The sequence below is a fragment of the Sparus aurata genome, chromosome 15 (genome assembly GCF_900880675.1).
Source record: "Sparus aurata chromosome 15, fSpaAur1.1, whole genome shotgun sequence".
Classification (NCBI taxonomy): Eukaryota; Metazoa; Chordata; class Actinopteri; order Spariformes; family Sparidae; genus Sparus; species Sparus aurata.
Genome location: NC_044201.1, coordinates 6,148,934 through 6,168,739, shown reverse-complemented (window position 1 = coordinate 6,168,739; position 19,806 = coordinate 6,148,934). Strand labels below are relative to the sequence as shown.

The following is a 19,806-nucleotide window of genomic DNA, read 5'->3' as shown; positions in this document are numbered from 1 at the left end:
AATTGTGATGATTAGTGTGTTCTTACAGTAGCTAACACAGCAACTGTGCATATGCGGGGCTGTAAAATCTACTTAGAAAACAGTTTAAACGCAACTATTTGGTAAAAACAAGGAAAGAAATTGAGCTTCCAGTGTGCAGCACAACGGTTGATTCCTTCTCCAATAAGCACGAGTCTAAGGTGCGTTTTATAAAAGATTCTGTCGGCGCTCTCCACCATGTTTACATTACCCTTTGGAGCGGGGACTCTGCAGTATAATGGGGATCTGCATACTCTCCTATGGATTGTGGCCGCCCGTGTGAAATATCCGCCAGCTTAACAGCGTGTAGCGTACAGCTATTCAGACAGAGAATCATTTTCCCTCTCCCTCGCTCTCACCATGTGCTTGACATAAAAAGAGAAAATCCCATTTCAGCCGTGACATTCTGCCTGTGTAGCAGAAACATACAAGGACTATACATCAAAGCGAGGCAGAGTGCACAGTGAGAGAGAGAGAGGAGGTTTTAATGACGACGGCGGTGCGGAGCGATAATATAGAGCCGCTAAGAGGGAGTGTTGAAGTTATTATTCCAAGTATAAACCCTGCATCGAAATGTATCATACAGCTGTGCAGGGAATATGAAGCTGACTGTGTAATATTCACCTCTTTCCACATTGTACAGGCAATTACTCCAGGCTTGAGTGTAATTGGTTAATCAATCTATCAACGCTTTATTCCCCGAGTGCATCTCTCCTCATGGCCTTTCGTCTCTTGGCAGGTTCCACATACAGCGTTCTCTCCACCATGCCGTCCGACTCGGAAAGCAGCAGCTCCCTCAGCAGTGTTGGTATGTATAATGACCCAAGATGCCTGTTAATGCTGTGTTTGTCATGCCAGGTTAGACGGGCTCTGTGCTATCTCCAAACGCACCATAGTAAATGCCATCACCATGGCTAAATTACGACACGTGGGATCGTGTTCACACTGATTTTAGCGTAATTCTCGATGGTCTGCTGGGTTACAGAGTTTGGGAGTGGGGCAAAAACACTCTCCCTGCGTCTCTCTCTCTTTCCTTAAGGAAGCCCTGCTTGCCTTTTCCTTGTTTTGACAAAGATCCAAATGACTCAGCTGTGTTACGTAAACCTCCAAAAGGGCCAAATGTTGAGCCAAAGATGGACATAATCCTCAGACTTCCAGCCATGGCTGTTCTTTTCAATAAAGAAAACAATACTGATAGATCATTTTTTGTTGGGAAGGACATGCAGTGAAAGAGAGTATCCTCATGACTTCAGTGACGAATCCTCCTCTGTTTTTTTAATCTTGGTCATGACAGGTAGAACGGGACCACCAGATCTTGTAATGGATACACAACGCCAGGGTAAAGAAATTGAACTGAAGAAAACAACTGTGTAGATGAAGTATTTCAGTGTGGGGTTCTTTTACAAAGGCTTCCAGTTGATTGATTGGCTTTCAAAAGTGCTTTAATGTAATCTAGAGTTTGTGGAAACACTTATTTAAACCGCACAGAACATCATCAAATCCAAATCACCTCTTTCCTGCCTTTCACTTTCACGCCAGAGATTACAAATGGTGAATTTCGCGATCCAATCCTGCAAATGTATTGCTAATTATCACAAAACAGACCCCGACCAGATCATATAGAAATTGCATAGCACAGAGTTGCTACCCTGACCGCTTTAACTCTTGGTTGCCTGGGTAATCTTAATGATTCAATCAATTGTCTAGAGCTGCAAGGATGAGTCATTTTATGGATTAGTGGCCAACTATTTTGATAATCAGTTTGTCAGTTAGAGTAATGTTTTAGAAGAAAAAAGTCAGGCTTGTTAAATGTGATTATTTTCTGGTGTCTTTACTCCTCCTCTATATCTTTGGGTTGTGGAAAAAAATTAGATTTTAGGGCGCATCTTGGGATTTTGGGAGACACTGGTCGACATTTTTCACCATTCTCTAACATTTTAAAGATCAAACAACTAATTGATTAATCAAAAAAATATGATCGGCGCACTAATCGACTATGGAAATAAGTTAGTTGCAGCCCTGAAATTGTCTGTGTTTCAAGCTATAGTGCTCAAATCGTTTTGTCCGTAAGAAAAGATGAATTTATTGGCATCTGGGCTACTGTATGCGATGTTACTTCTGAGGAACTTTTCCAGTGTGTGCTGAACAATGGTCCCAGCCTCCGGTAATGTGCTCACTGTCGCAGGATCGCCCGTTAACGGTGAAGCGTCCTCCCCACCCCCAGCCATCAACGACAACCGGCCATCCGGCGACAACCTGGACACAATCTTGTTCCAGCTCCGCCAGGTGACCAGGGAGAGGGACGAGCTCCGCAAGCGTCTGGCGTTGGCATCGCCCGGGACCACCTTCGACGACTGCAGGTGCAAATCCTGTCCTTGCTGCCAAGTCGTTGTTGTTGTTACTGTTATTTCCCTTCTGGTAACACTTTTTAATTTGGCCGATGTCTATAAATCTGTCTACTGTAATTATACATGTTTTCTTTATTCCCAAATTAAACGCATCAGGCCGGACTGTTGACTTTGACCTATGATTCGTTGCTCTGAGAGCAGCAAAGTTTATGATTGGTTTATTCTCTCTAGACTGCTGAAGTCATGATGTCTGTGTCCTCAGTTCTGGCTGCCATGTTTTCATCTACTCTGCTGTCTTGGTTAATGCTGACTCTACCTTAGAGACGCAGGGCACTGTGGCTGGCTGCTTAATTAAGTTTAATGTGCTCCCCTCGCCAGATGTTTCTTGTGCAACAGATGATACAAGGGCTGTTTTGCTTACATCAGTGCATGCTTTTTTAATGCTGTTTACATTTCGCTTTACATAACATTTCATTCCCATCTTATGAACTGTCACACAAGGTCAACTCTCGTCTTCTCTGTCCTCCTGTCTGCGCGCACTCTGTTGTACAAGGCTGCTGCTGGGTAGACTGTTTGATTCCCTTCCTGCTTTTTCTCCTTAAGGCCAAATTCCAAAGCCAGTCATGACTATGAGCGTCTGAAAAGCCAGTGCATGAGGGCCATGGCAGATCTGCAGTCTCTCCAGAACCAGCACACCAAAACACTAAAGAGGTGCGAGGAGGCTGTAAAAGAGGCCGACTTCTACCAGTGAGTATTTCTTATGTCATGGTATCCATTTTACATAGTACTGCTGTAGTATTACGTAGTGTACGAGCGGTGCACCTAGTTCCTCAGATTTGTGCGTGAATGTGTGTCTGGACCGGTGTGCCAGTGTTGTAAGCGTAGGATGAGCATCCTGTCACCTGCCACCTGCTGCTTTTCAGTGCCGAAATAATTATGTTTTATTGCATTGTTTTACCGGAATTGTTGCAAATACTGGCATGGTGTTGCAATTAACCTAATTGAAAAGAACATCCCTTCGAGCTACAGCTGGCTTTCACTCTCAAAGGGAATTGGCACTACAAAAATAAATAAGTAAATAAATGAATAAGCGTGCACGGTTTTCAGAGCTTGAAAATAAAGGCATTTATGTGATTGAATAATTCAGCCTAACAGCTCCTAAGCCAAGGCAAAATTTCTTGAGCATAGAAACTGATCATATGGTGTATTAGCTGTTAGACAGTGTAATGACTTAGAATTATTTTCCAAAACGAGGGGAGCAAAAGACAAGTTGTCAAATTTAAGATGGTAATTACTCATTAGGTAGACATTTATGCAGCATATAAATAACTATGTGTTTGGCTTAAATAGTTCTAAGAAAAGTGCATTGATTAAAGCTTAGTAAAAACACTGTAAATATCGGTGTGCAAAGTCAGTTTGTTTTGTGCCGTCTTGTTTATTATCAGTAAGGCAGGGACCCTCCTGATAGCCTCCACCTCCATGACACTGTCTGAAATGACTTTATATTTTTACGTGTTGCTTATCATCTGCAGAGCTCTCCTGCTGAGTTTGAAGCCAGTTGGATATTTGAGCTTCACTGTGTAGAATGATGGATATGCAGAGTTTGTCACTAGAGGGCTTTTTCTTCACTTTCAACTGCTAAAAATATACATTTTCTCTGTGCTTAAAGTAGGCTTGCTGCAGTAGTCGGTTGGCACAGCGCTTGGGTCTACACCAATCGCGTTACTCTCCCACAGCCTCTACCCTTAAGTGTCCACAGCAGCATCGTCGCAGCACAGAGACGCAGGACTCACATTTCACTTTCCCTACTTGACATCATTTCGGATTTAAACCAGATGCAAAAAGGGACCCTGATAAGGTTAATGAGGCAAAAGCAGTTGGTTACAGCTGGTCTGTGCAGCTTGTCGCCTGCAGCTCTTCGTCTCTTCAGCAACTTCTGGTTCCATTACTCCCACTGTATAAAACCACTCCTGGACATATTTCAAACTGATCCACTGTCAACAAATGCCGAAAAATTACTGTTGTTTTGCTCTGTAGTTCCAATCTTAAAGTCATTGAATACATCGCATCTCCTATGGCAAGCCTACTTTAAAGTACAGTCCAGAAATAGTGAGCATTTTTTGTTGTAAAACGCCCACTTTAATCAGTCACACAGATGTTGTCATGTGTTTTTTAACCAGGCAACCCTAGTTCAGCCTGATCCAGTTTGCAACTTAGACGAGTCTGATGTGGAAACTTTAGGCCACCATTGCACATACTCAGAGTTGTGCTTTATAGCATCCTAGTTTGCTTTCTGTTATGTATATCATGTATCCCCCCCATACATTAACATACGGTCCCACTTTTTCCAGTATGCTGCACAGCCGCGTCCTGGGTGAACAGACCCAGCTGAAGGAGGAGATGGAGACACTCAGGAGGGACAACGCCCAACTTGTCAGAGAGCACAACCACCTAAAACAGAACTGCGAGGAGCTCAAGCGACTGCACGGTCAAGACCAGAAGGAGCTGGCTGACCTCCGGCTACAGCAACAGCAAGTACGATCCAGTCACTAACACACACACACACGCACGCGCATACAAATGCATGTAGCTGCCCAGATGTTATAAGGGCATGAATTGCCTTCAGAGATTGACTTATATGGAACAGATGCTGGAGGCAATCTGCAAAATCAAACTGCTCGTTACTCTGCTGCGGCATCACGCATTATTAAAAGTGCTGAGGGAGTTTCACCTCTACATATTTCAAAGTCATTCATTTTTGAACATCAAACAGTATTGCTTGTTGTCTTCTGCGCACTGAATACTTTGTTCTAAACAGCACAAGGGTGCGGTGACCCGTATTGGACGACTGTGCAGTACTGTCTCACACAGCACCCCCGGGAACACTGCCGTAGCTAAGAGCACAGGGCGGCCAAGCAGAGGGAAATGCACACAGTGCATTTCAGAAAAGGGCAAACGCAGAAGGAAAGGGCTTTGGCTCGGGCAAAGGGCACACCGACCCAAACCATGTCGCTACAAGATTTGTATATAAGCAGTAGAAGTGTGTAGACGTGGTCAATTCAGCCCTCGGGTCAGAGCTGCCCTGTCAAGAATCAGGAGGTACTAAATCGGCAAAACCTGCAATAATGAGACGCCCAGTCTCGCAGGGAATGAATAATGCAGGCTGAAGGACACACTCTACACATGAAACAGCTAATTGTGCCGGCCAAATTTGGGGGTTTGTTTCCGTGCCTGAATGCAGTTAGACTTAAAAAAGCCATTGTTTAAGCTGGCACAGGATTTGCTTGTGATGTAAAAATAGAATCCTGCCTACACATTGATGCCATCTGCTGCTAAGGTGTGGCACAGCAAACACGGGCTTAGTGGATTTCATCTGATGGCACCAACAATTGGAACACCATCAGCAGTTTTATAATGACTTTATAAATGACTTTTTGTTGTCCTCACCAGGTAATGAGAGAGAAGGGCTCATCAGAGGTGTTAAACAAACTGTATGACACGGCTATGGACAAGCTGGAGGGCATAAAGAAGGAGTACGACGCCCTGAGCAAGCGCTACAGCGAGAAGGTGGCGAACCACAACACAGACCTGAGTCGCCTGGAGCAGGCCGAGGAGGAGAACCGGCGGCTACAGAAGCAGATGGATGCGTTGCTCAAACAGAGAGATTCGGCCATGCACTACCAGCAGCAGTACTCCACCTCGATGAGGAGGTGAGAGAATTTGTCAGCCAATCAAATCAGATGAAATTCAGGGGAAATCATGTTATATTACCCAGCACCTGTGCACACACACATACACACCCACAAACACACACACTTAAGAACAAGTACTCACATGAGTGACACTCAAGCTGAAGCCTACATCACTTTCTGTTGGTATCACATAAAACTGAAACACTCCAATCTTCCTCCTCGCCCTCCCAGGTTCGACTCGGTGCAGCAGGAGCTGAACAAGTCGTCCGCTCAGAACAAGGAGCTGCAGAGGGAGATGGAGCGGCTGCAGTCCGAGGTCACGCGCTACAAGAACCTGCAGCTGAAGGCATCCAAGGACTGCGAGAAGTACAAGGAGGAGAGGGACTCCGTGTTCAACGAGTACCGGCTCATCATGAGCGAGCGGGACCAGGTGATCAAGGAGCTGGACAAGCTGCAGACGGAACTGGAGGCGGCCGAGGCCAGGCTGAAAAACACGTCTTCAGAGAGGGTGGTGGCCAGTGAAGAGTTGGAGGCACTCAGACAGGTACGAGGCTTAACAGTCAGAATCGGATAAACTGTTGTTATACAAGAAGAAGATGGAGGCTAAACCTGAAAGCCATGAAAGCCAAAAAAACTAACATTAGTTAAAAATGTATGGGAAATATCAAACAGAAATGTATGAATGACATGATGTATTTTTTTTTATATCCAAAATGGTAGTGTGCTGGACTATTTCTTGCCTGGGCCCATTTGCCATGCACCCAGCAAGAACTCCAAGAAATGACTGGTCCATGCCAAGAAATGGTTGAGCTCACAACACCCAATAAAATGGCATATTGTTGTTTTTACAGTTCAGTTTTTGTTCAATGTATTAAGTCTGGGAGCTAGCTGCTTCCAGCCTTTATGCTAAGCTAAACAGTTGCTTGCTTCAGGCACACATTTGCCGAAAGTGGAATCGATCTTCTCTTGTAGCTCTCACCAAGAAAGCAAGTAAACCTTTTTTGAAAATCTCAAACTGTTCCTTTAGCGTTAGACTTTCTTTTAAAAACTTTCGATATGAAGCTTTTCGGAATAGAGTTGTGCTTGTCATTACTCATCAGTCACAAATTTCCCCAAGAGAATTTCTGTCTTACTCAGAGCTACCGAGCAAACTTTCCCTGTGTGCCTGTGCCTGTCTGGTTTTTTAGGTTTCTGTTCATGACTTTGGCCAGACATCTTCTTTCAGATCAAAGGCCGTTTTCACACAGAACACTGGACAAAAATAGTTCAGTCCTGTCGCTGCTATTTTTTGAAGAACATTTCTGAACACTCTGGTAGACAGACAAAAGAGATTCATAACTAGTGTTGGATAACACCGCATCGTCCCTCAAATATTATTTTCACATTGCATTAATGACTTACAGTATTGAGATGCCCTCATTCCATTGTGCAACCCCCCCCCCCCCCCTTTTTGCTTTTGTGACAGGAGTTGAACTCGTCACTGGTGGACCGCGACAGGGCCATCTGCGAGAGGAACGAGCTGCTGGAGAAGTACTGCCATGAGGTGAAGGACAAGGCGGAGGCTCAGAAGGAGCTGAGCCAGGCTTGCAAGGACATCGAGATGGTCCGGGAGGAGAGGGACGTGGCCCGCAAGGAGAGGACGGAGGCCATCATTCAGAGGGATCAGCTGCTCCGAGAGTACTATCAGGCCAGACAGGTAACAAACACACCTAGATCTGAAAGTGCAAAGTCAGAGGTTAGGCGCATGATTACAGGACTGACCCTCAAGCAGATGTTGGCTACACTTGCATGTGCCCACTAGATGGCCCTCTAAACAGTCTGTTAACATGAGCCTTTATTCTTGAAACTTAACTGTGGTTTGAAATGCACACATCTGGATAAGTCTCTTAAGTTTATAAATATTTCATTCAACCCTTTTCACACCGGACGCTGTAAACTGTAGCATGTTCAAAAAAATTGCAGTCGCTTTGAATAATGTATAATCCGATTCACGTTTACTCAATGTCTCTAGAAACAAGACTCTGCCACCCTGGACATGGAACGGGCCAACAAGGAGATTGAGATGCTGAGGAAACAGTACGAGGCCATGTCCCAGGAGCTGAAGGAGGCCACACAGGAGGCTGAGGTGGCCAAATGTCGACGGGACTGGGCCTTTCAAGAGAGGGACAAAATAGTGGCGGAGAGGGAGAGCATAAGGTCAGTCTGTGTGTGTGTGTGGGTTTGTTAAGGACTCTTGACAGAGCTGGAGGGCTCACACAAAGCTGTAGATCTCAGAGAAAAACCGGCTAATACCTGCTCCTCCTAATATGCTTCTCTCCTCTCCTCCTCCAGGACTCTGTGTGATAACCTGCGGCGGGAACGCGACCGGGCTGTCAGCGATCTGGCCGATGCCTTGCGTAATCTGGACGACATGAGGAAACAGAAGAACGATGCGCTGCGAGAGCTCAAAGAACTAAAGTGAGCACTCGGATCGGTTCTGAAGCCTCAATCGCGATGTTAATTACGCTTGTATACGAGGAAAATCCTTCAGCATTCGAGCGAGCACAGAACGTGATTGCCTCGTCTTGGCTGACTGGGCGTTTGTTGGACTTTCTTTGTCTCTATAAGCTGTTGTACTCAGTGTGTGGCAGGGTGTGATTCGCTGCCGTTGGAGACATCATGGTGCTCATTTGTTCGCCTGGCGCCATTTCCTCATGCCCAGATTAAAAGTGTAATCCCGAAAAAGCAGCAGCGTTTTGGACACACATTTGGTTTCTCAGCGTCTCTCTCTGCGTCCCTGCATATAAATGTGTTTATATTGCATGTAAAGGCTCCCTCTGCTGGACGGAGTGTGTATGCCAACCACTTTTGAGTCTTTCTGCAGTGTCCTGTGACTTTGAGAGTTTCATCCTCTGTAAAGAACAATGCAAGATTGGGGTTTTAATGTCACAGCTTCCCCTCAAGGCATGCCCTCAGTAGGACACCATATATCTTACTGACAGTGGGGCATTGTGTGCATTCTACTTTTAGTTTTTTTTTTCCTGTGTAAATATAAACTTGATTCCCTAAACCACACCGAAAGTGTGAGGAAGGATGTACGAAATGTGAGTTTGAGTCTATTTTGTCAGTAAAGAAGAAGAAGAAGGTCAAAGCATGTAAAGGATGTTATTGCCAGATGCTGCATCCATAATGATGCACACTGTAATGCCCAATATGCAGACTGGTTGTGTGCGATTCTTCCTTTTTGTCGCTCTGCCCGTTCCCTCCTCAAGCGACTGACCTTTAACCTTGTGCGCGATGTCTTTTTTTGTTAAGGGAGAAGATGGAGAGCCAGCTGGAGAAGGAGGCCCGCTTCTGTCAGCTAATGGCCCACAGCTCTCACGACTCAGCCATCGACACGGACTCTCTGGAGTGGGAGACGGAGGTGGTGGAGTTTGAGAAGGACAGGGTAAGAGCAGTGCTCAGCTTTTATTACCGAGAGTGATTTGGGGACACGCCAGTCTGCCGAGCAGCGGCAGAGCTCTAAAGCCTGCCAAAACTTTGACGATGTCGAAATAGGTTTGTCAAAATGAGCGTCTTCACTGACATTTATACCATTGGCTTTTTACAGGATGACATGGATTTGAAGGCACTTGGGTTTGATATCGCTGAAGGGGTAAATGATCCATATTTACCGGGGGATTGTGGGATATTTGTTACAAGGGTGGACAAAGGAAGTATCGCAGATGGAAGGTTAAGGTACGCCTCGAGAAGCTGTCCTCTGCCCTTTTTCTGGCCCAGCTGTTTATCAAGTGCCTCGTCATCCACCCTCTTTGTCTTTCCAGGGTGAATGATTGGTTGTTGAAGATCAACGACATCGACCTGACAAACAAGGACAGGAAGCAGGTGGTGAAGGCTGTGCTTAACGGCGGAGGGCTGATCAACATGGTGGTACGAAGAAGGAAGTCTCTGGGAGGAAGGCTCGTCACTCCCGTCCACATCAACCTTGTGGGACACAAAGGTGCACCCGGGTGCTACATTATTTAACCGGCTCATGAATAGATTTAACAGCCGTCTGGATGTTTATGCTTCTTGTTGTTCTCTTCTGCGCCTCAGACAGCGGGATCGGTCTGGAGAGCGGCGTCTACGTCACCGCCATCGTCCAGGGCAGTCCAGCGGCCAGAGAAGGTTCTCTCACAGTGGGCGACAGACTGATCGCTGTGAGTGCCTGTTGGAAATCCTTTTTAAAATTCTTTTTTTTTTATACTGCTTTCCTCCACATCTACCTCACCACAGCTCACACAGGTGCCTTTGGCTTTCTAATCCAGGCCTTAGTATCCACACTCCAAACCCCCAGATAAGGTGGGATTTATTTGAGTATGTGAAGTCGAAATAGGAAATTCTCTCCCGCTTTGATTAAATCCTCCAGAAACTTGCAGCCATAGAGGGCTAGGTGGAGCTGTGCTCGCACACACACAGCTGCAACGTACTCCCACTCGAGGGAAAGAAGGACAAAAGGCAAATGTCAGAAATGGAACTGTGCATCTCAACCTCAATCATGCGGAAAGCGACCCTAATAGGGCCAGTAGCTGCAGCAATCTTAACTCCCCTGCTAGTTTAAAATAAGCATGAAATCTCTGCATTACCTTTTTAAGTCCTAGAGGACTTGAATATCTCAGCTCACCATTTAGCAGCATAGCCGTCTCCTCCATGTAGCCAGGGAACTGATATGCCAGATGATAGCTCAGCTGCAACCACAATTAGCAATGGTAAGTACAGATGATGTGCGAAGAGATCTCAATCGTGGGAGAGTATCGTATTTTATCATGCCCTTGTGGATGTTAATCACATGAGTGTGTCGGGTTATATATAACTTATTAAATGCTTTAATGCAAAAAAAGAGTCCAGAGTGCTGAATCTGCAATGAAATATGCATGGGATGCAATTGAATGTTGTTAGCCGAACTCCCCGGCTCAGAGGTGAGATCAGAGATTCTAGATTAAGCTTCTAGGTTGAAGCAGAAAGCTCTTCCCTTTATATTCTAATAATTCTCTGCCATGATATATCACTCACTCGCCCTTTTAATATCTCCGACCATTTGAGAAAAAAAGATTCCTCTCAAGTCGAGACCATTGTGATGGAAATGTGCGAATCGCAGCGTGGTTCTTCTTCAGACAGAATTGTGCTGGCCTAGATTTCTCGTGGTTTCCACACCGCACCACGGTGAGATCTCAGGCCCCCGGCTCGCTCGTGTGCAGGGGAGATGTCACCTGTACGTGTTTATAGATGTGCATCTATTTTAATAATACCGCCACCCAAGACATGCACACGCGCCTCAGAGGAGGATCAAAAAGACGAACACTGCTTCAGAGCTGAAGGACCTGTCCTTATTTCCAATGTCTTTCTCTGCTCCCCAGATAAATGGCATTGCTCTGGATAACAAATCTGTGACGGAGTGCGAGGCTCTGTTGAGGAGCTGCAGGGACTCTCTCAGCCTCTCTCTCATGAAGGTGGGCCACACTCGTCTCATTTTCTGAGCTCCTTTTCTTCTTCACCTGTGCCAAAACTCTTTACAAGCTTTTCTTTCTACTTTTGCATGCCCTACATAACAGTTCTACAACTTCAGCTGGATTATCTAACACATTACCAATTAGAGGCGTCACGATTTCAATTCAGGCTTTTAATTCCAATCATCAAAATCTAAAGCTTTTGGACAATTGGCCCAGTTTTTTTTTTCTCTCCACCTCTGACTGGTTCTCAAAGTAATTCCGACAGCATTAAAGATGTTGGCTTCATTTTACTTTTAAGAGATCCTTTATTGATTTTCTTTGGAAGCGATTTTAATCATGGGTGGAAAAAAACAAACTGCACAGAACTGACAACAGTACCAAAGATCCTTTATTGATTTGTTTGGGAAGAGGGTTTACTTGGGACATATGAGCGATACTCTGGATTGTTTCATTTTGAGGATCATTATTTGAATTTGCCTAACCATAACCTGCAAAAAGCCAACAGGATAAATTCAAGTCTTTGTTGTGAAATAGCCCTATCTTTTAAAGATGAATTTGTAAATGTAAATGTTATTTCATAGCCATCAGTGCTGTAAAAAATTAGGAATTAAATACAAAACACCCTATGCACAGTTAATTTGCCAGCGTGTCATTTGGTGGCTAATGTCTTCCTCTACTCTCCTCACAGTTCTTCCCTCATAGCACATCAGGCCAGAACATCTTTGAGAGTCTGCGTGAGTCATCAGAGAAGTCCAACGGGCGCATTCACCTGTCCGAGATCCACTCGCGGAACAGCCGCAACCTCAAACACAACAGCTCCACACAGACTGACATCTTCTGCCCTGATGTTGGAAGCACCAGCACAAGTAGCATCTCTGGGGAGAGGAGGAAGGTCAGAGGTGAGTCTGACGAGGTGTACGGCGACATCAGCAAGCCGTTCTCCACAGGTTCCCTCCACGCCACTGGCCTTCGGCCGGCCTCGGACTTGGGCACTGGCCGTTATGGGCCCAGTGCTTTCCAGGAGTGCTGTCCCTACAACAAGGCCCCTTCCTCCTTGCCCTTTGACCCTGTCTCTGCCTCGGACTGCATCACGATGGAAACAACCCTGGAGAAGAAGCACAGCGGGGGCACGTGGCCCAAGATGATGGTGGGAGGCATGTCAGTCGCACCAGATAACACCAGTTCAGTCACGGCAGCAGCCCAGCTTTCCATCTACAAATCGCCCAAGCAGAGGAAGTCCATCTTCGACCCGGACACTTTCAAACGCCCCGAAACGCCTTCCTCTAAGATGGAGTACATGGCAGCCAATCAAATCGCAGCAGTAGCCACCGCTGCTGCCGCATCTTCCCATTCCCCACAGCCTTCAAAGACAGAGTCCCTCTCCTCCTCGTCCACCCCGACCCCAACCCCTCCCACCCCACCCACCCGCAGTGACTCCTTTAAGTTCAAACACAAGCATCAAAGCAGCTCTGCCTCCGACTGCACCATCACCTCAGACGGCAAGGGAGAGGCTGCCATCTCCATGGCAGCAGGAGAGAGCAGAGACAGGAGTGAGCGAGAAAGAGACAGGAACGGAAACCACTATTTCCTCGATGGCAAGGTCCTGACCTCGAGGAAGTCATGTGACGAGGACATCGGCCGAACCAGAGGGGAGGAGCCAGAGGTGAAGAGGCCGCGTCCTAAATCTGCTCCCGCTCTTCGACGTAGGATGACCCCCCAGACCATCACCCTTCCCACCTTCCAAGTGAGTGCATTTAAGGCCACAAACATAAATTCACGTCGCGCATATCCTCCTATAAAATCCTCCCTGCTCCAATTTACGGAGGTTTGATTAGAAGCCTCTCTGATAAAGATATGAGAACAGGATGCATTTAAGTTTGAATTCAAAACAGGACCAACATTTCAAATCATCCCAGTGGGCCAAAGCATCCATTTTATAATAGAATTTACAGCCCCGTCAGAGTAATGCCTCTGGGACTTGCCTCTTAGCCGGCGTGTCGGAGTGATTGATGCCTCTGCACTGGCACTGCCACCCGGCCCAGGAGCTGAGTCAGTGCCTGGGGCTCAGACGGCCATGCCTGGCTACGTCCTCAGGCCCCCGACACACACAGGAGAATGCAGCGGAGGGGGATAAATGTTCATTTTACCGGTGTGGAATGTTCCTTCTGTCATTTTTTCTCATATGGTACTTGTCTGGAAGGGTAGAGAATTTCTCCCAAGACATAGAGGTGTTTTGTTACCCTGCGGGGGGTGAAATGATAACCGTTTATTTCTGTCACTCACCACAGAGCTACTCGAACGACGAGCACTCGCCAGAGCCCAGAGACATGCTGCGTTCCTCCCCGAGCCGCTCCCATAGGCACAGCGTCGGCTTCGTCCCCACAGTCTACAACGGCACCCTACCTCCCAGTGAGTTTCTCCGATGCTTGCATAAACTCCTGCTCTCGCCATAATCATCGACTCCCCCCTTTTTCTCTAACATGGCGGTGTATCTATGCCCTGTCAGATTCAGCCCACCGGGGTCTGTCCCCTTGCCCTGCTGTGACGGCCGTGATGAGGAATCCAGTGTACACCGTGCGCAGCCACCGCGTTCATACCAGCAACTGTCCGTCAGTCGCCTCCCAGATATGTCACCAGCACACCCACACCAGGTTACTCTTCATTTCCACACTCACATTTCCTCGACCCCCCTTTTAAAGACCGGCGGTTATGCCGCAGGCTCTTTAATTGTCTGTTTTCGGACGGGCTTGTTACGATGACTAATATTTTTTTTAATTAGCCTGTTTCCCAAAGGCAAAATTACATTATTAAATTTCGGGGTTTTGTTGAAAATAATTTCCTGCTGTTGCTCTTTTTGTGCCACTGTGATTTGGCCTGGCCCATCGATTTAATTAACTCTGGACTTTAAAATATCATGCCTGTTAAAGTAATTGTGCGAGCGTTGTATCCATAATTAGTCTTTCCTAAGGCTTGTTTTCTTCTTTTTTTGGGGGGGGGGGCTTTTGCAGCCCGCAACACCAGGGTCGTCTGAGCCTGGACCTGAGCCAGCAGAAACGCACGGGCGAATATTCTGAATCCTCTTCGTCACGCAGCAGCAGAGCCTCACACGGTACAAACTCACTGCCCTCCAGCGCACGGCTCGGTCAGTCTGGCACGCACGCACGCACACACACACACACACATTTAAAGGTCACCGACTCCATGTCCCTTATTCTCTTTTTGAATATTATGTCACAGCGTTCATTCCTGTATCATCTCATCCCTCTGCCAGGTTCTTCCAATAATGTCCAGTACCGCACCGAGAGGATCAAAATCCCTTCCACTCCCCGCTACCCCCGCTCCATGCTGGGGTCAGACAGAGGTACTGCTCTCACTCGCCACACTGGTATTAGAATAATCAAAAGCACCTGAGGTCAAACGGCAAACCAGCAGCTATGGGTCCGGCCATCATTTTCAAGCCGCGATCCCCAGGTTTTACTTTTCTCAGGTTCGCTGAGTTGTAAGATGAAAGTTTTAAATAGAGGTCTTACAGCACCGGCAGAAGAAAAACAGATGCCACATCGATATTGAGTCTCAGGTGTTGATATCTCATTTAAACACCTAAATTTGGCAGTTGGAGGCTTTCAGGGTCTTAAATCTTTGGTTACCACCAAATTATGAAACATCCTAATGTGCATCCTAATTGGTCAGATAGTGTTTAGACAAAAAAAGAATGTGTCCAGGTGTAAATAGTCTCCAGGCAACTCAAGATCTGATTACTCAGAGCTCCTCCTCAGGTAGTTAGAGCCATATCTTTTTACATTAAGCGTGAAAATGAAGCGTGAGGATATTTTTGGATGTAGGACAAGTAAGACGAGCTGTTTACTACTGAATAAAAGCTCTCTGTGACACAGAATGGCGTGAATGCAGTCATAATCAGATTTAAGTCTTCATGTGAGATTTAAATGTCATCTTAATCTGTTGTATTCTTCCCCTGAATCCAGGCTCCCTCTCACACTCCGAGTGTAGCAGTCCCAGTCTCATCACTCCTCCACAGTCGCCACTCAATCTGGAAACGTCGTCGTTCGCCAGCAGCCAATCGCAAGGCTCCATTTCCACTTTACCTCGGATCTCAGTCAGCCCTGTGCCAATAGGGGAGCGCAGGAAAGACAGGTATGATGTGAACGACTGCTCACAGACGGAACATTTGAACCCTCCAGACCCACTATAGCGCCTGAGAGTGTATACATGGAAAATAAGAGCCTGAGCTTCGCATAGGAGATAGTTTCATCAATAACTTGTAATGTTGAGATCTGTGGTGTCTCTTCGTCTTGTAAATCTAAAAATCGCTTATGGATGCTGTAGTTTTTTTGTTATGATCGAGAATTTTTGGCTCGAAATCGCACCACATAATCACCTTCAGTAAAAGGTGGGGTCTGGCAGTCTCTTGCTGTCGGAGAGGGAAACTGTTTTTTGAGGGAAGTTTACCAAAGATTCAATAGGGAGCAGCGACTGGGTGGCAGTGACTTGTCCATGTATGAATATTGTTTTTTTTTTGCGATCTAAGTTTCGAAAGAAGAGAATTACGACAAAGACATTGTGAGTCATTGTGTGATAGAAAATTACTTCAAATATAATTAATTGATTTGAATCAATTTCTGATATATTTTTATTCAGAGAAGGATTTGTGTTTTCAGGATGTTAAAGAAATGCTGGGGATCTTCTTTATGAAGTTACTGTCTCTTCATTTTGGTAGAAGGAGATGCAGTTTTAGTTTTTCTGGTGTTTCTTAAAAGCATTCACTCAAGTTTGGTCTGAAAATCTACCTGTGCCACATATTAGGTGAATAAAACGGAGGTTGTTAAATGATAATTAACAAATAATGATAATGATTAGCAAGTTGTGATTGTTGAAGTTATTCTTGTTTTTGGAATAGATGTTTGTTTGGATTGAGTAGGAAAATGCTATTTTAAGTAAGGGTTTGCAGTGAACTGAGTCAACCGGGCTCCAGAAGGTTTCGAGCAAAATACCAGATTATAAACCGTCCATGCCCAGCTGGACCACATGTCGGCACCATCACGACATTTTTTCGCTGCCGCAAATGAATTTTCTCGCATGTTCTTGACCAAATTTCCTGATCTGGTGTCAAAGACAATTTTGTTGGCAAATTGAAGGTTGCCTTTCACAGCTGATCTGCTAACAATATTAACCAGATCATCGCCTAGAAGATCAAACTGGTGAGATACTGAGAGGATGGCTCTACAGATGGTGTAGATGTCGGGTGAATGATGGAGAGAATGATTATAAGGATCACTTCAGAGGCAGCTACTACATGGCCTACATCTGCCCTCTGGGATCCTCCTAGGCTATTTCAAAAGGAGTTGCCAGGCAACAGGTCTATAACGGTCAGAGCTGTGCAATCCTGCATTGAAATTCAGATTGAAATCCCATTAAAACTCTTTTTATTTATCGGAAAAGAGAGGGAAGCAATGATCTGCTTGGGAATTTTCAACATTTCTGTCCCATTTTTATGTCGCTGACACCTCTCAGTCTTTCTCACTGTTGCTGTCTCTGTATGATATCTGTCCTCCATTCTCCTCTTTATCTTCCTCCCGTCTGTCTCTCTGAACCCTCCGCTTCCAGATCTCTTTACCGTAACCGATCTTTTCTAAGGATTCCTCTGGCTGCAAGGCCAAGGTTCTCCTCTCTCAGGAGCCTCAGGTTCGTTCTCGCTCAAAGTGCTAAAAACCAAAGGGAATGCCCCACCCACCCTTCCCCTGACTTCACGTCGTTCCCATGCTTCAGTGCAGTTGGGTAGAAAACACAGAGGAGCAAGAATGCAAAAGGAGAATTTGTGATGTTTTTTTTTCCCTCCACAAAAGCGTGGTTTGATTTTTAGATTGCTAGTTATTTGCATGCTACAGTATCAGTGCCTTAGGAAGCACACTTAAAAAATTGGGATTAGCTACACTTGATGAACTTGAAAGGTACAGTATATGTTTCTATGTCTGCACTTGTCTCCCTCCATGTCGGAAAACCCACGTGATTCTCAGATATTGCATGCAGCGTCCATGCCCTCTGATGACGACATGGCCGATATGCATGTGTGTATTATGGCCTTAAGCCAAGTCACCCTTTAGCGTGCAGTATGTATGTTATGCAAAGGTATTATTATTGTTATTATTATTCAGCCTGGAGCTTCAGGGTCATGGTCTTGTTTGTACATCACCACTCTGTTTCCCCTCGTCTCTGGCTGCTGATCCATTCTTCTTATCTTCCTTCATAGAACTGTCTGCCATGTCCAAAGCCAACTTGTTATGAAGACTCAGAAAGTTCATGCAAATCTCCTTCATCTGAAGGGATTTCACTTGGCTGTGCTTTTTATGATGCTGTACACAGTGCGCTGTACTCCAAACAAGTCTAGTTTCTTCTGTTAGGCCAGGCGTGAAGATGATCAACTTACAGGCCTGGGGAGGGGGACAGCTTCTTCTTACTATTGATGATTTTTATAATTCTGACCAGATACGATTTTGAAACAAAAGCCTGGGTAGCAACTAACTCTCCAGAGCTGTAAATAAGTTGGTCAGTCCATCACCACACCCTCTCAACTTGATCCTGCCTCGTATCCTGTAACCGCTTCTCTTGGATGCTATTCATTTTATACGCTTTCTCCTTCCCACCAGGCCGTACTTGGAGGAACCCCGCAATGTCATTGTGCACAAAGGTGCGGAGCCTCTGGGCATCTCCATCGTCAGCGGGGAGAACGGAGGGATCTTTGTCTCTAAAGTTACTGGAGGTAGCATCGCCCACCAGGCAGGACTGGAGTATGGAGATCAATTATTGGAGGTATGAACAACCTACTGCATGTGGGGAAGCTTACAGCTTCAATCAGCATGAATAAGAGTACAGAGCCAGATGCCTGACAAAGAGCAGAACAATACAGGAGTAGTCTAAAACTGATTGATATGACTGACTTAATACATTATTCTTTCAAAGCCTCAATCATTCTGCTGACAACAACACTTTAATTCTGTATTTTGGAAGACAGTATTCATTAGTGTTGTCACAGATCCCAATATTTTAATATTGAAATCCATATTGTGAGATTTCCTGTCTTGTTTGATTATTTAGCAGGTCTAGGTGCTCTATAAATACTATGAAAGTATCAGAATGCTCAGCCCACGGAGAAATCCAAGCAGCCCCTAATTAGAATCAGTGCCTTTAAACAGGATTGTCAGGAACTGTAAGGTTGTGATGTCACAGTACTCTGTACAGTTAAAGTCCTCCTTAATGCCCCCAGTATAGCTGAAAAATCACCAGCAAAATGTATGTGTAAATACATTGTGCTGGGCCTGCTCAGGTCTGTGTGAGCTGACCAATCAGAGCAGATAGGCACTAAAACAAAGTGTTCAGAAAGAGGATGAATAGAGATGCTGCGGCAATGGACGGGATAGACATATTAATGTTTTTTTTCCCGTTTTTGAACCTTAAAGCATACATTTACTAATAGATGCACAAAATAAAAGTATGAACCTGAAAAATAGCAAAATGTGGGAACTTTAAATACCCGAGCCATGATGTCAGCTGCCTGTTCTAGAACAAAGTGCACTGGTAATCTTTTACAGTAGAAATCCATCTCTTAACACATCTGTTTTAAGACAATCATGGACATCTTGTCGAGACTTGTTTCGCCTTTATTACAAGGTAATACTTAAACGGATGAAATCACATCCCATTGATCTGTAACTGCTCAATATGATGATGTGTTGAGAATGACTGCATCATGCATTATTTAGATGAGACAGAAAACCCATTTATATGAATTAGTGATGTAACATATCCATATCTATATTCCAAACAGGACCACCCATGTTGCAAGGCAAGTAATGGGTAATGGCTGTCTGGTCTTTTAGAAGAGGGAGCATGCACTCTCTCTTTCTGAGTAAAAATAAATCCTTTGTCTGCTCTCACGAGAATCTCCCCCACCAATTACTACTAATGACCTAAACCCATGAATGGACCGGGCACATATCGTTTTCATGCCTCTTTTTTGTTCCGTCTAAGACTCTGTCCCTAATCCGACCTCTCTGCCTTTTTATAGTACAATGGCATCAACTTGCGGAACGCTACGGAGCAGCAAGCCCGCCTCATCATCGGCCAGCAGTGCGACACCATCACCATAATGGCCCAGTACAACCCACACATGTACCAGCTGGGAAACCACTCTCGCTCCAGGTAACGGTGACGTTCCGTGTAGTAATGTGTTGGAGTTTGTTTCTCAGGTGTGCTGCCTGGCTGATT

The 19,806-nt window shown here is 45.4% G+C and overlaps 1 protein-coding gene across 4 annotated transcripts in view; it reads left to right on the top strand.

Moving 5' to 3' along the window:
- dlg5a (discs, large homolog 5a (Drosophila)) overlaps positions 1-19,806 on the top strand; it is a 40,535-nt gene that overhangs the window by 11,984 nt on the left and 8,745 nt on the right. Inside the window, exons 2-24 of one of the 4 annotated variants that reach the window (XM_030441780.1) lie at positions 758-826; positions 2,225-2,378; positions 2,970-3,113; positions 4,718-4,901; positions 5,817-6,076; positions 6,290-6,602; positions 7,524-7,754; positions 8,070-8,254; positions 8,390-8,515; positions 9,353-9,485; positions 9,648-9,775; positions 9,862-10,037; positions 10,133-10,236; positions 11,434-11,526; positions 12,215-13,270; positions 13,815-13,935; positions 14,033-14,177; positions 14,535-14,668; positions 14,798-14,887; positions 15,510-15,678; positions 17,149-17,226; positions 18,189-18,351; positions 19,607-19,740. In XM_030441780.1, coding sequence (XP_030297640.1) covers positions 758-826; positions 2,225-2,378; positions 2,970-3,113; positions 4,718-4,901; positions 5,817-6,076; positions 6,290-6,602; positions 7,524-7,754; positions 8,070-8,254; positions 8,390-8,515; positions 9,353-9,485; positions 9,648-9,775; positions 9,862-10,037; positions 10,133-10,236; positions 11,434-11,526; positions 12,215-13,270; positions 13,815-13,935; positions 14,033-14,177; positions 14,535-14,668; positions 14,798-14,887; positions 15,510-15,678; positions 17,149-17,226; positions 18,189-18,351; positions 19,607-19,740 — 4,390 coding nt within the window. Of the gene's footprint in view, positions 1-757; positions 827-2,203; positions 2,379-2,969; positions 3,114-4,717; positions 4,902-5,816; positions 6,077-6,289; positions 6,603-7,523; positions 7,755-8,069; positions 8,255-8,389; positions 8,516-9,352; positions 9,486-9,647; positions 9,776-9,861; positions 10,038-10,132; positions 10,237-11,433; positions 11,527-12,214; positions 13,271-13,814; positions 13,936-14,032; positions 14,178-14,534; positions 14,669-14,797; positions 14,888-15,509; positions 15,679-17,148; positions 17,227-18,188; positions 18,352-19,606; positions 19,741-19,806 lie in introns of all 4 variants that reach the window. The other 3 variants (XM_030441779.1, XM_030441781.1, XM_030441782.1) reach the window with 3 other exon arrangements.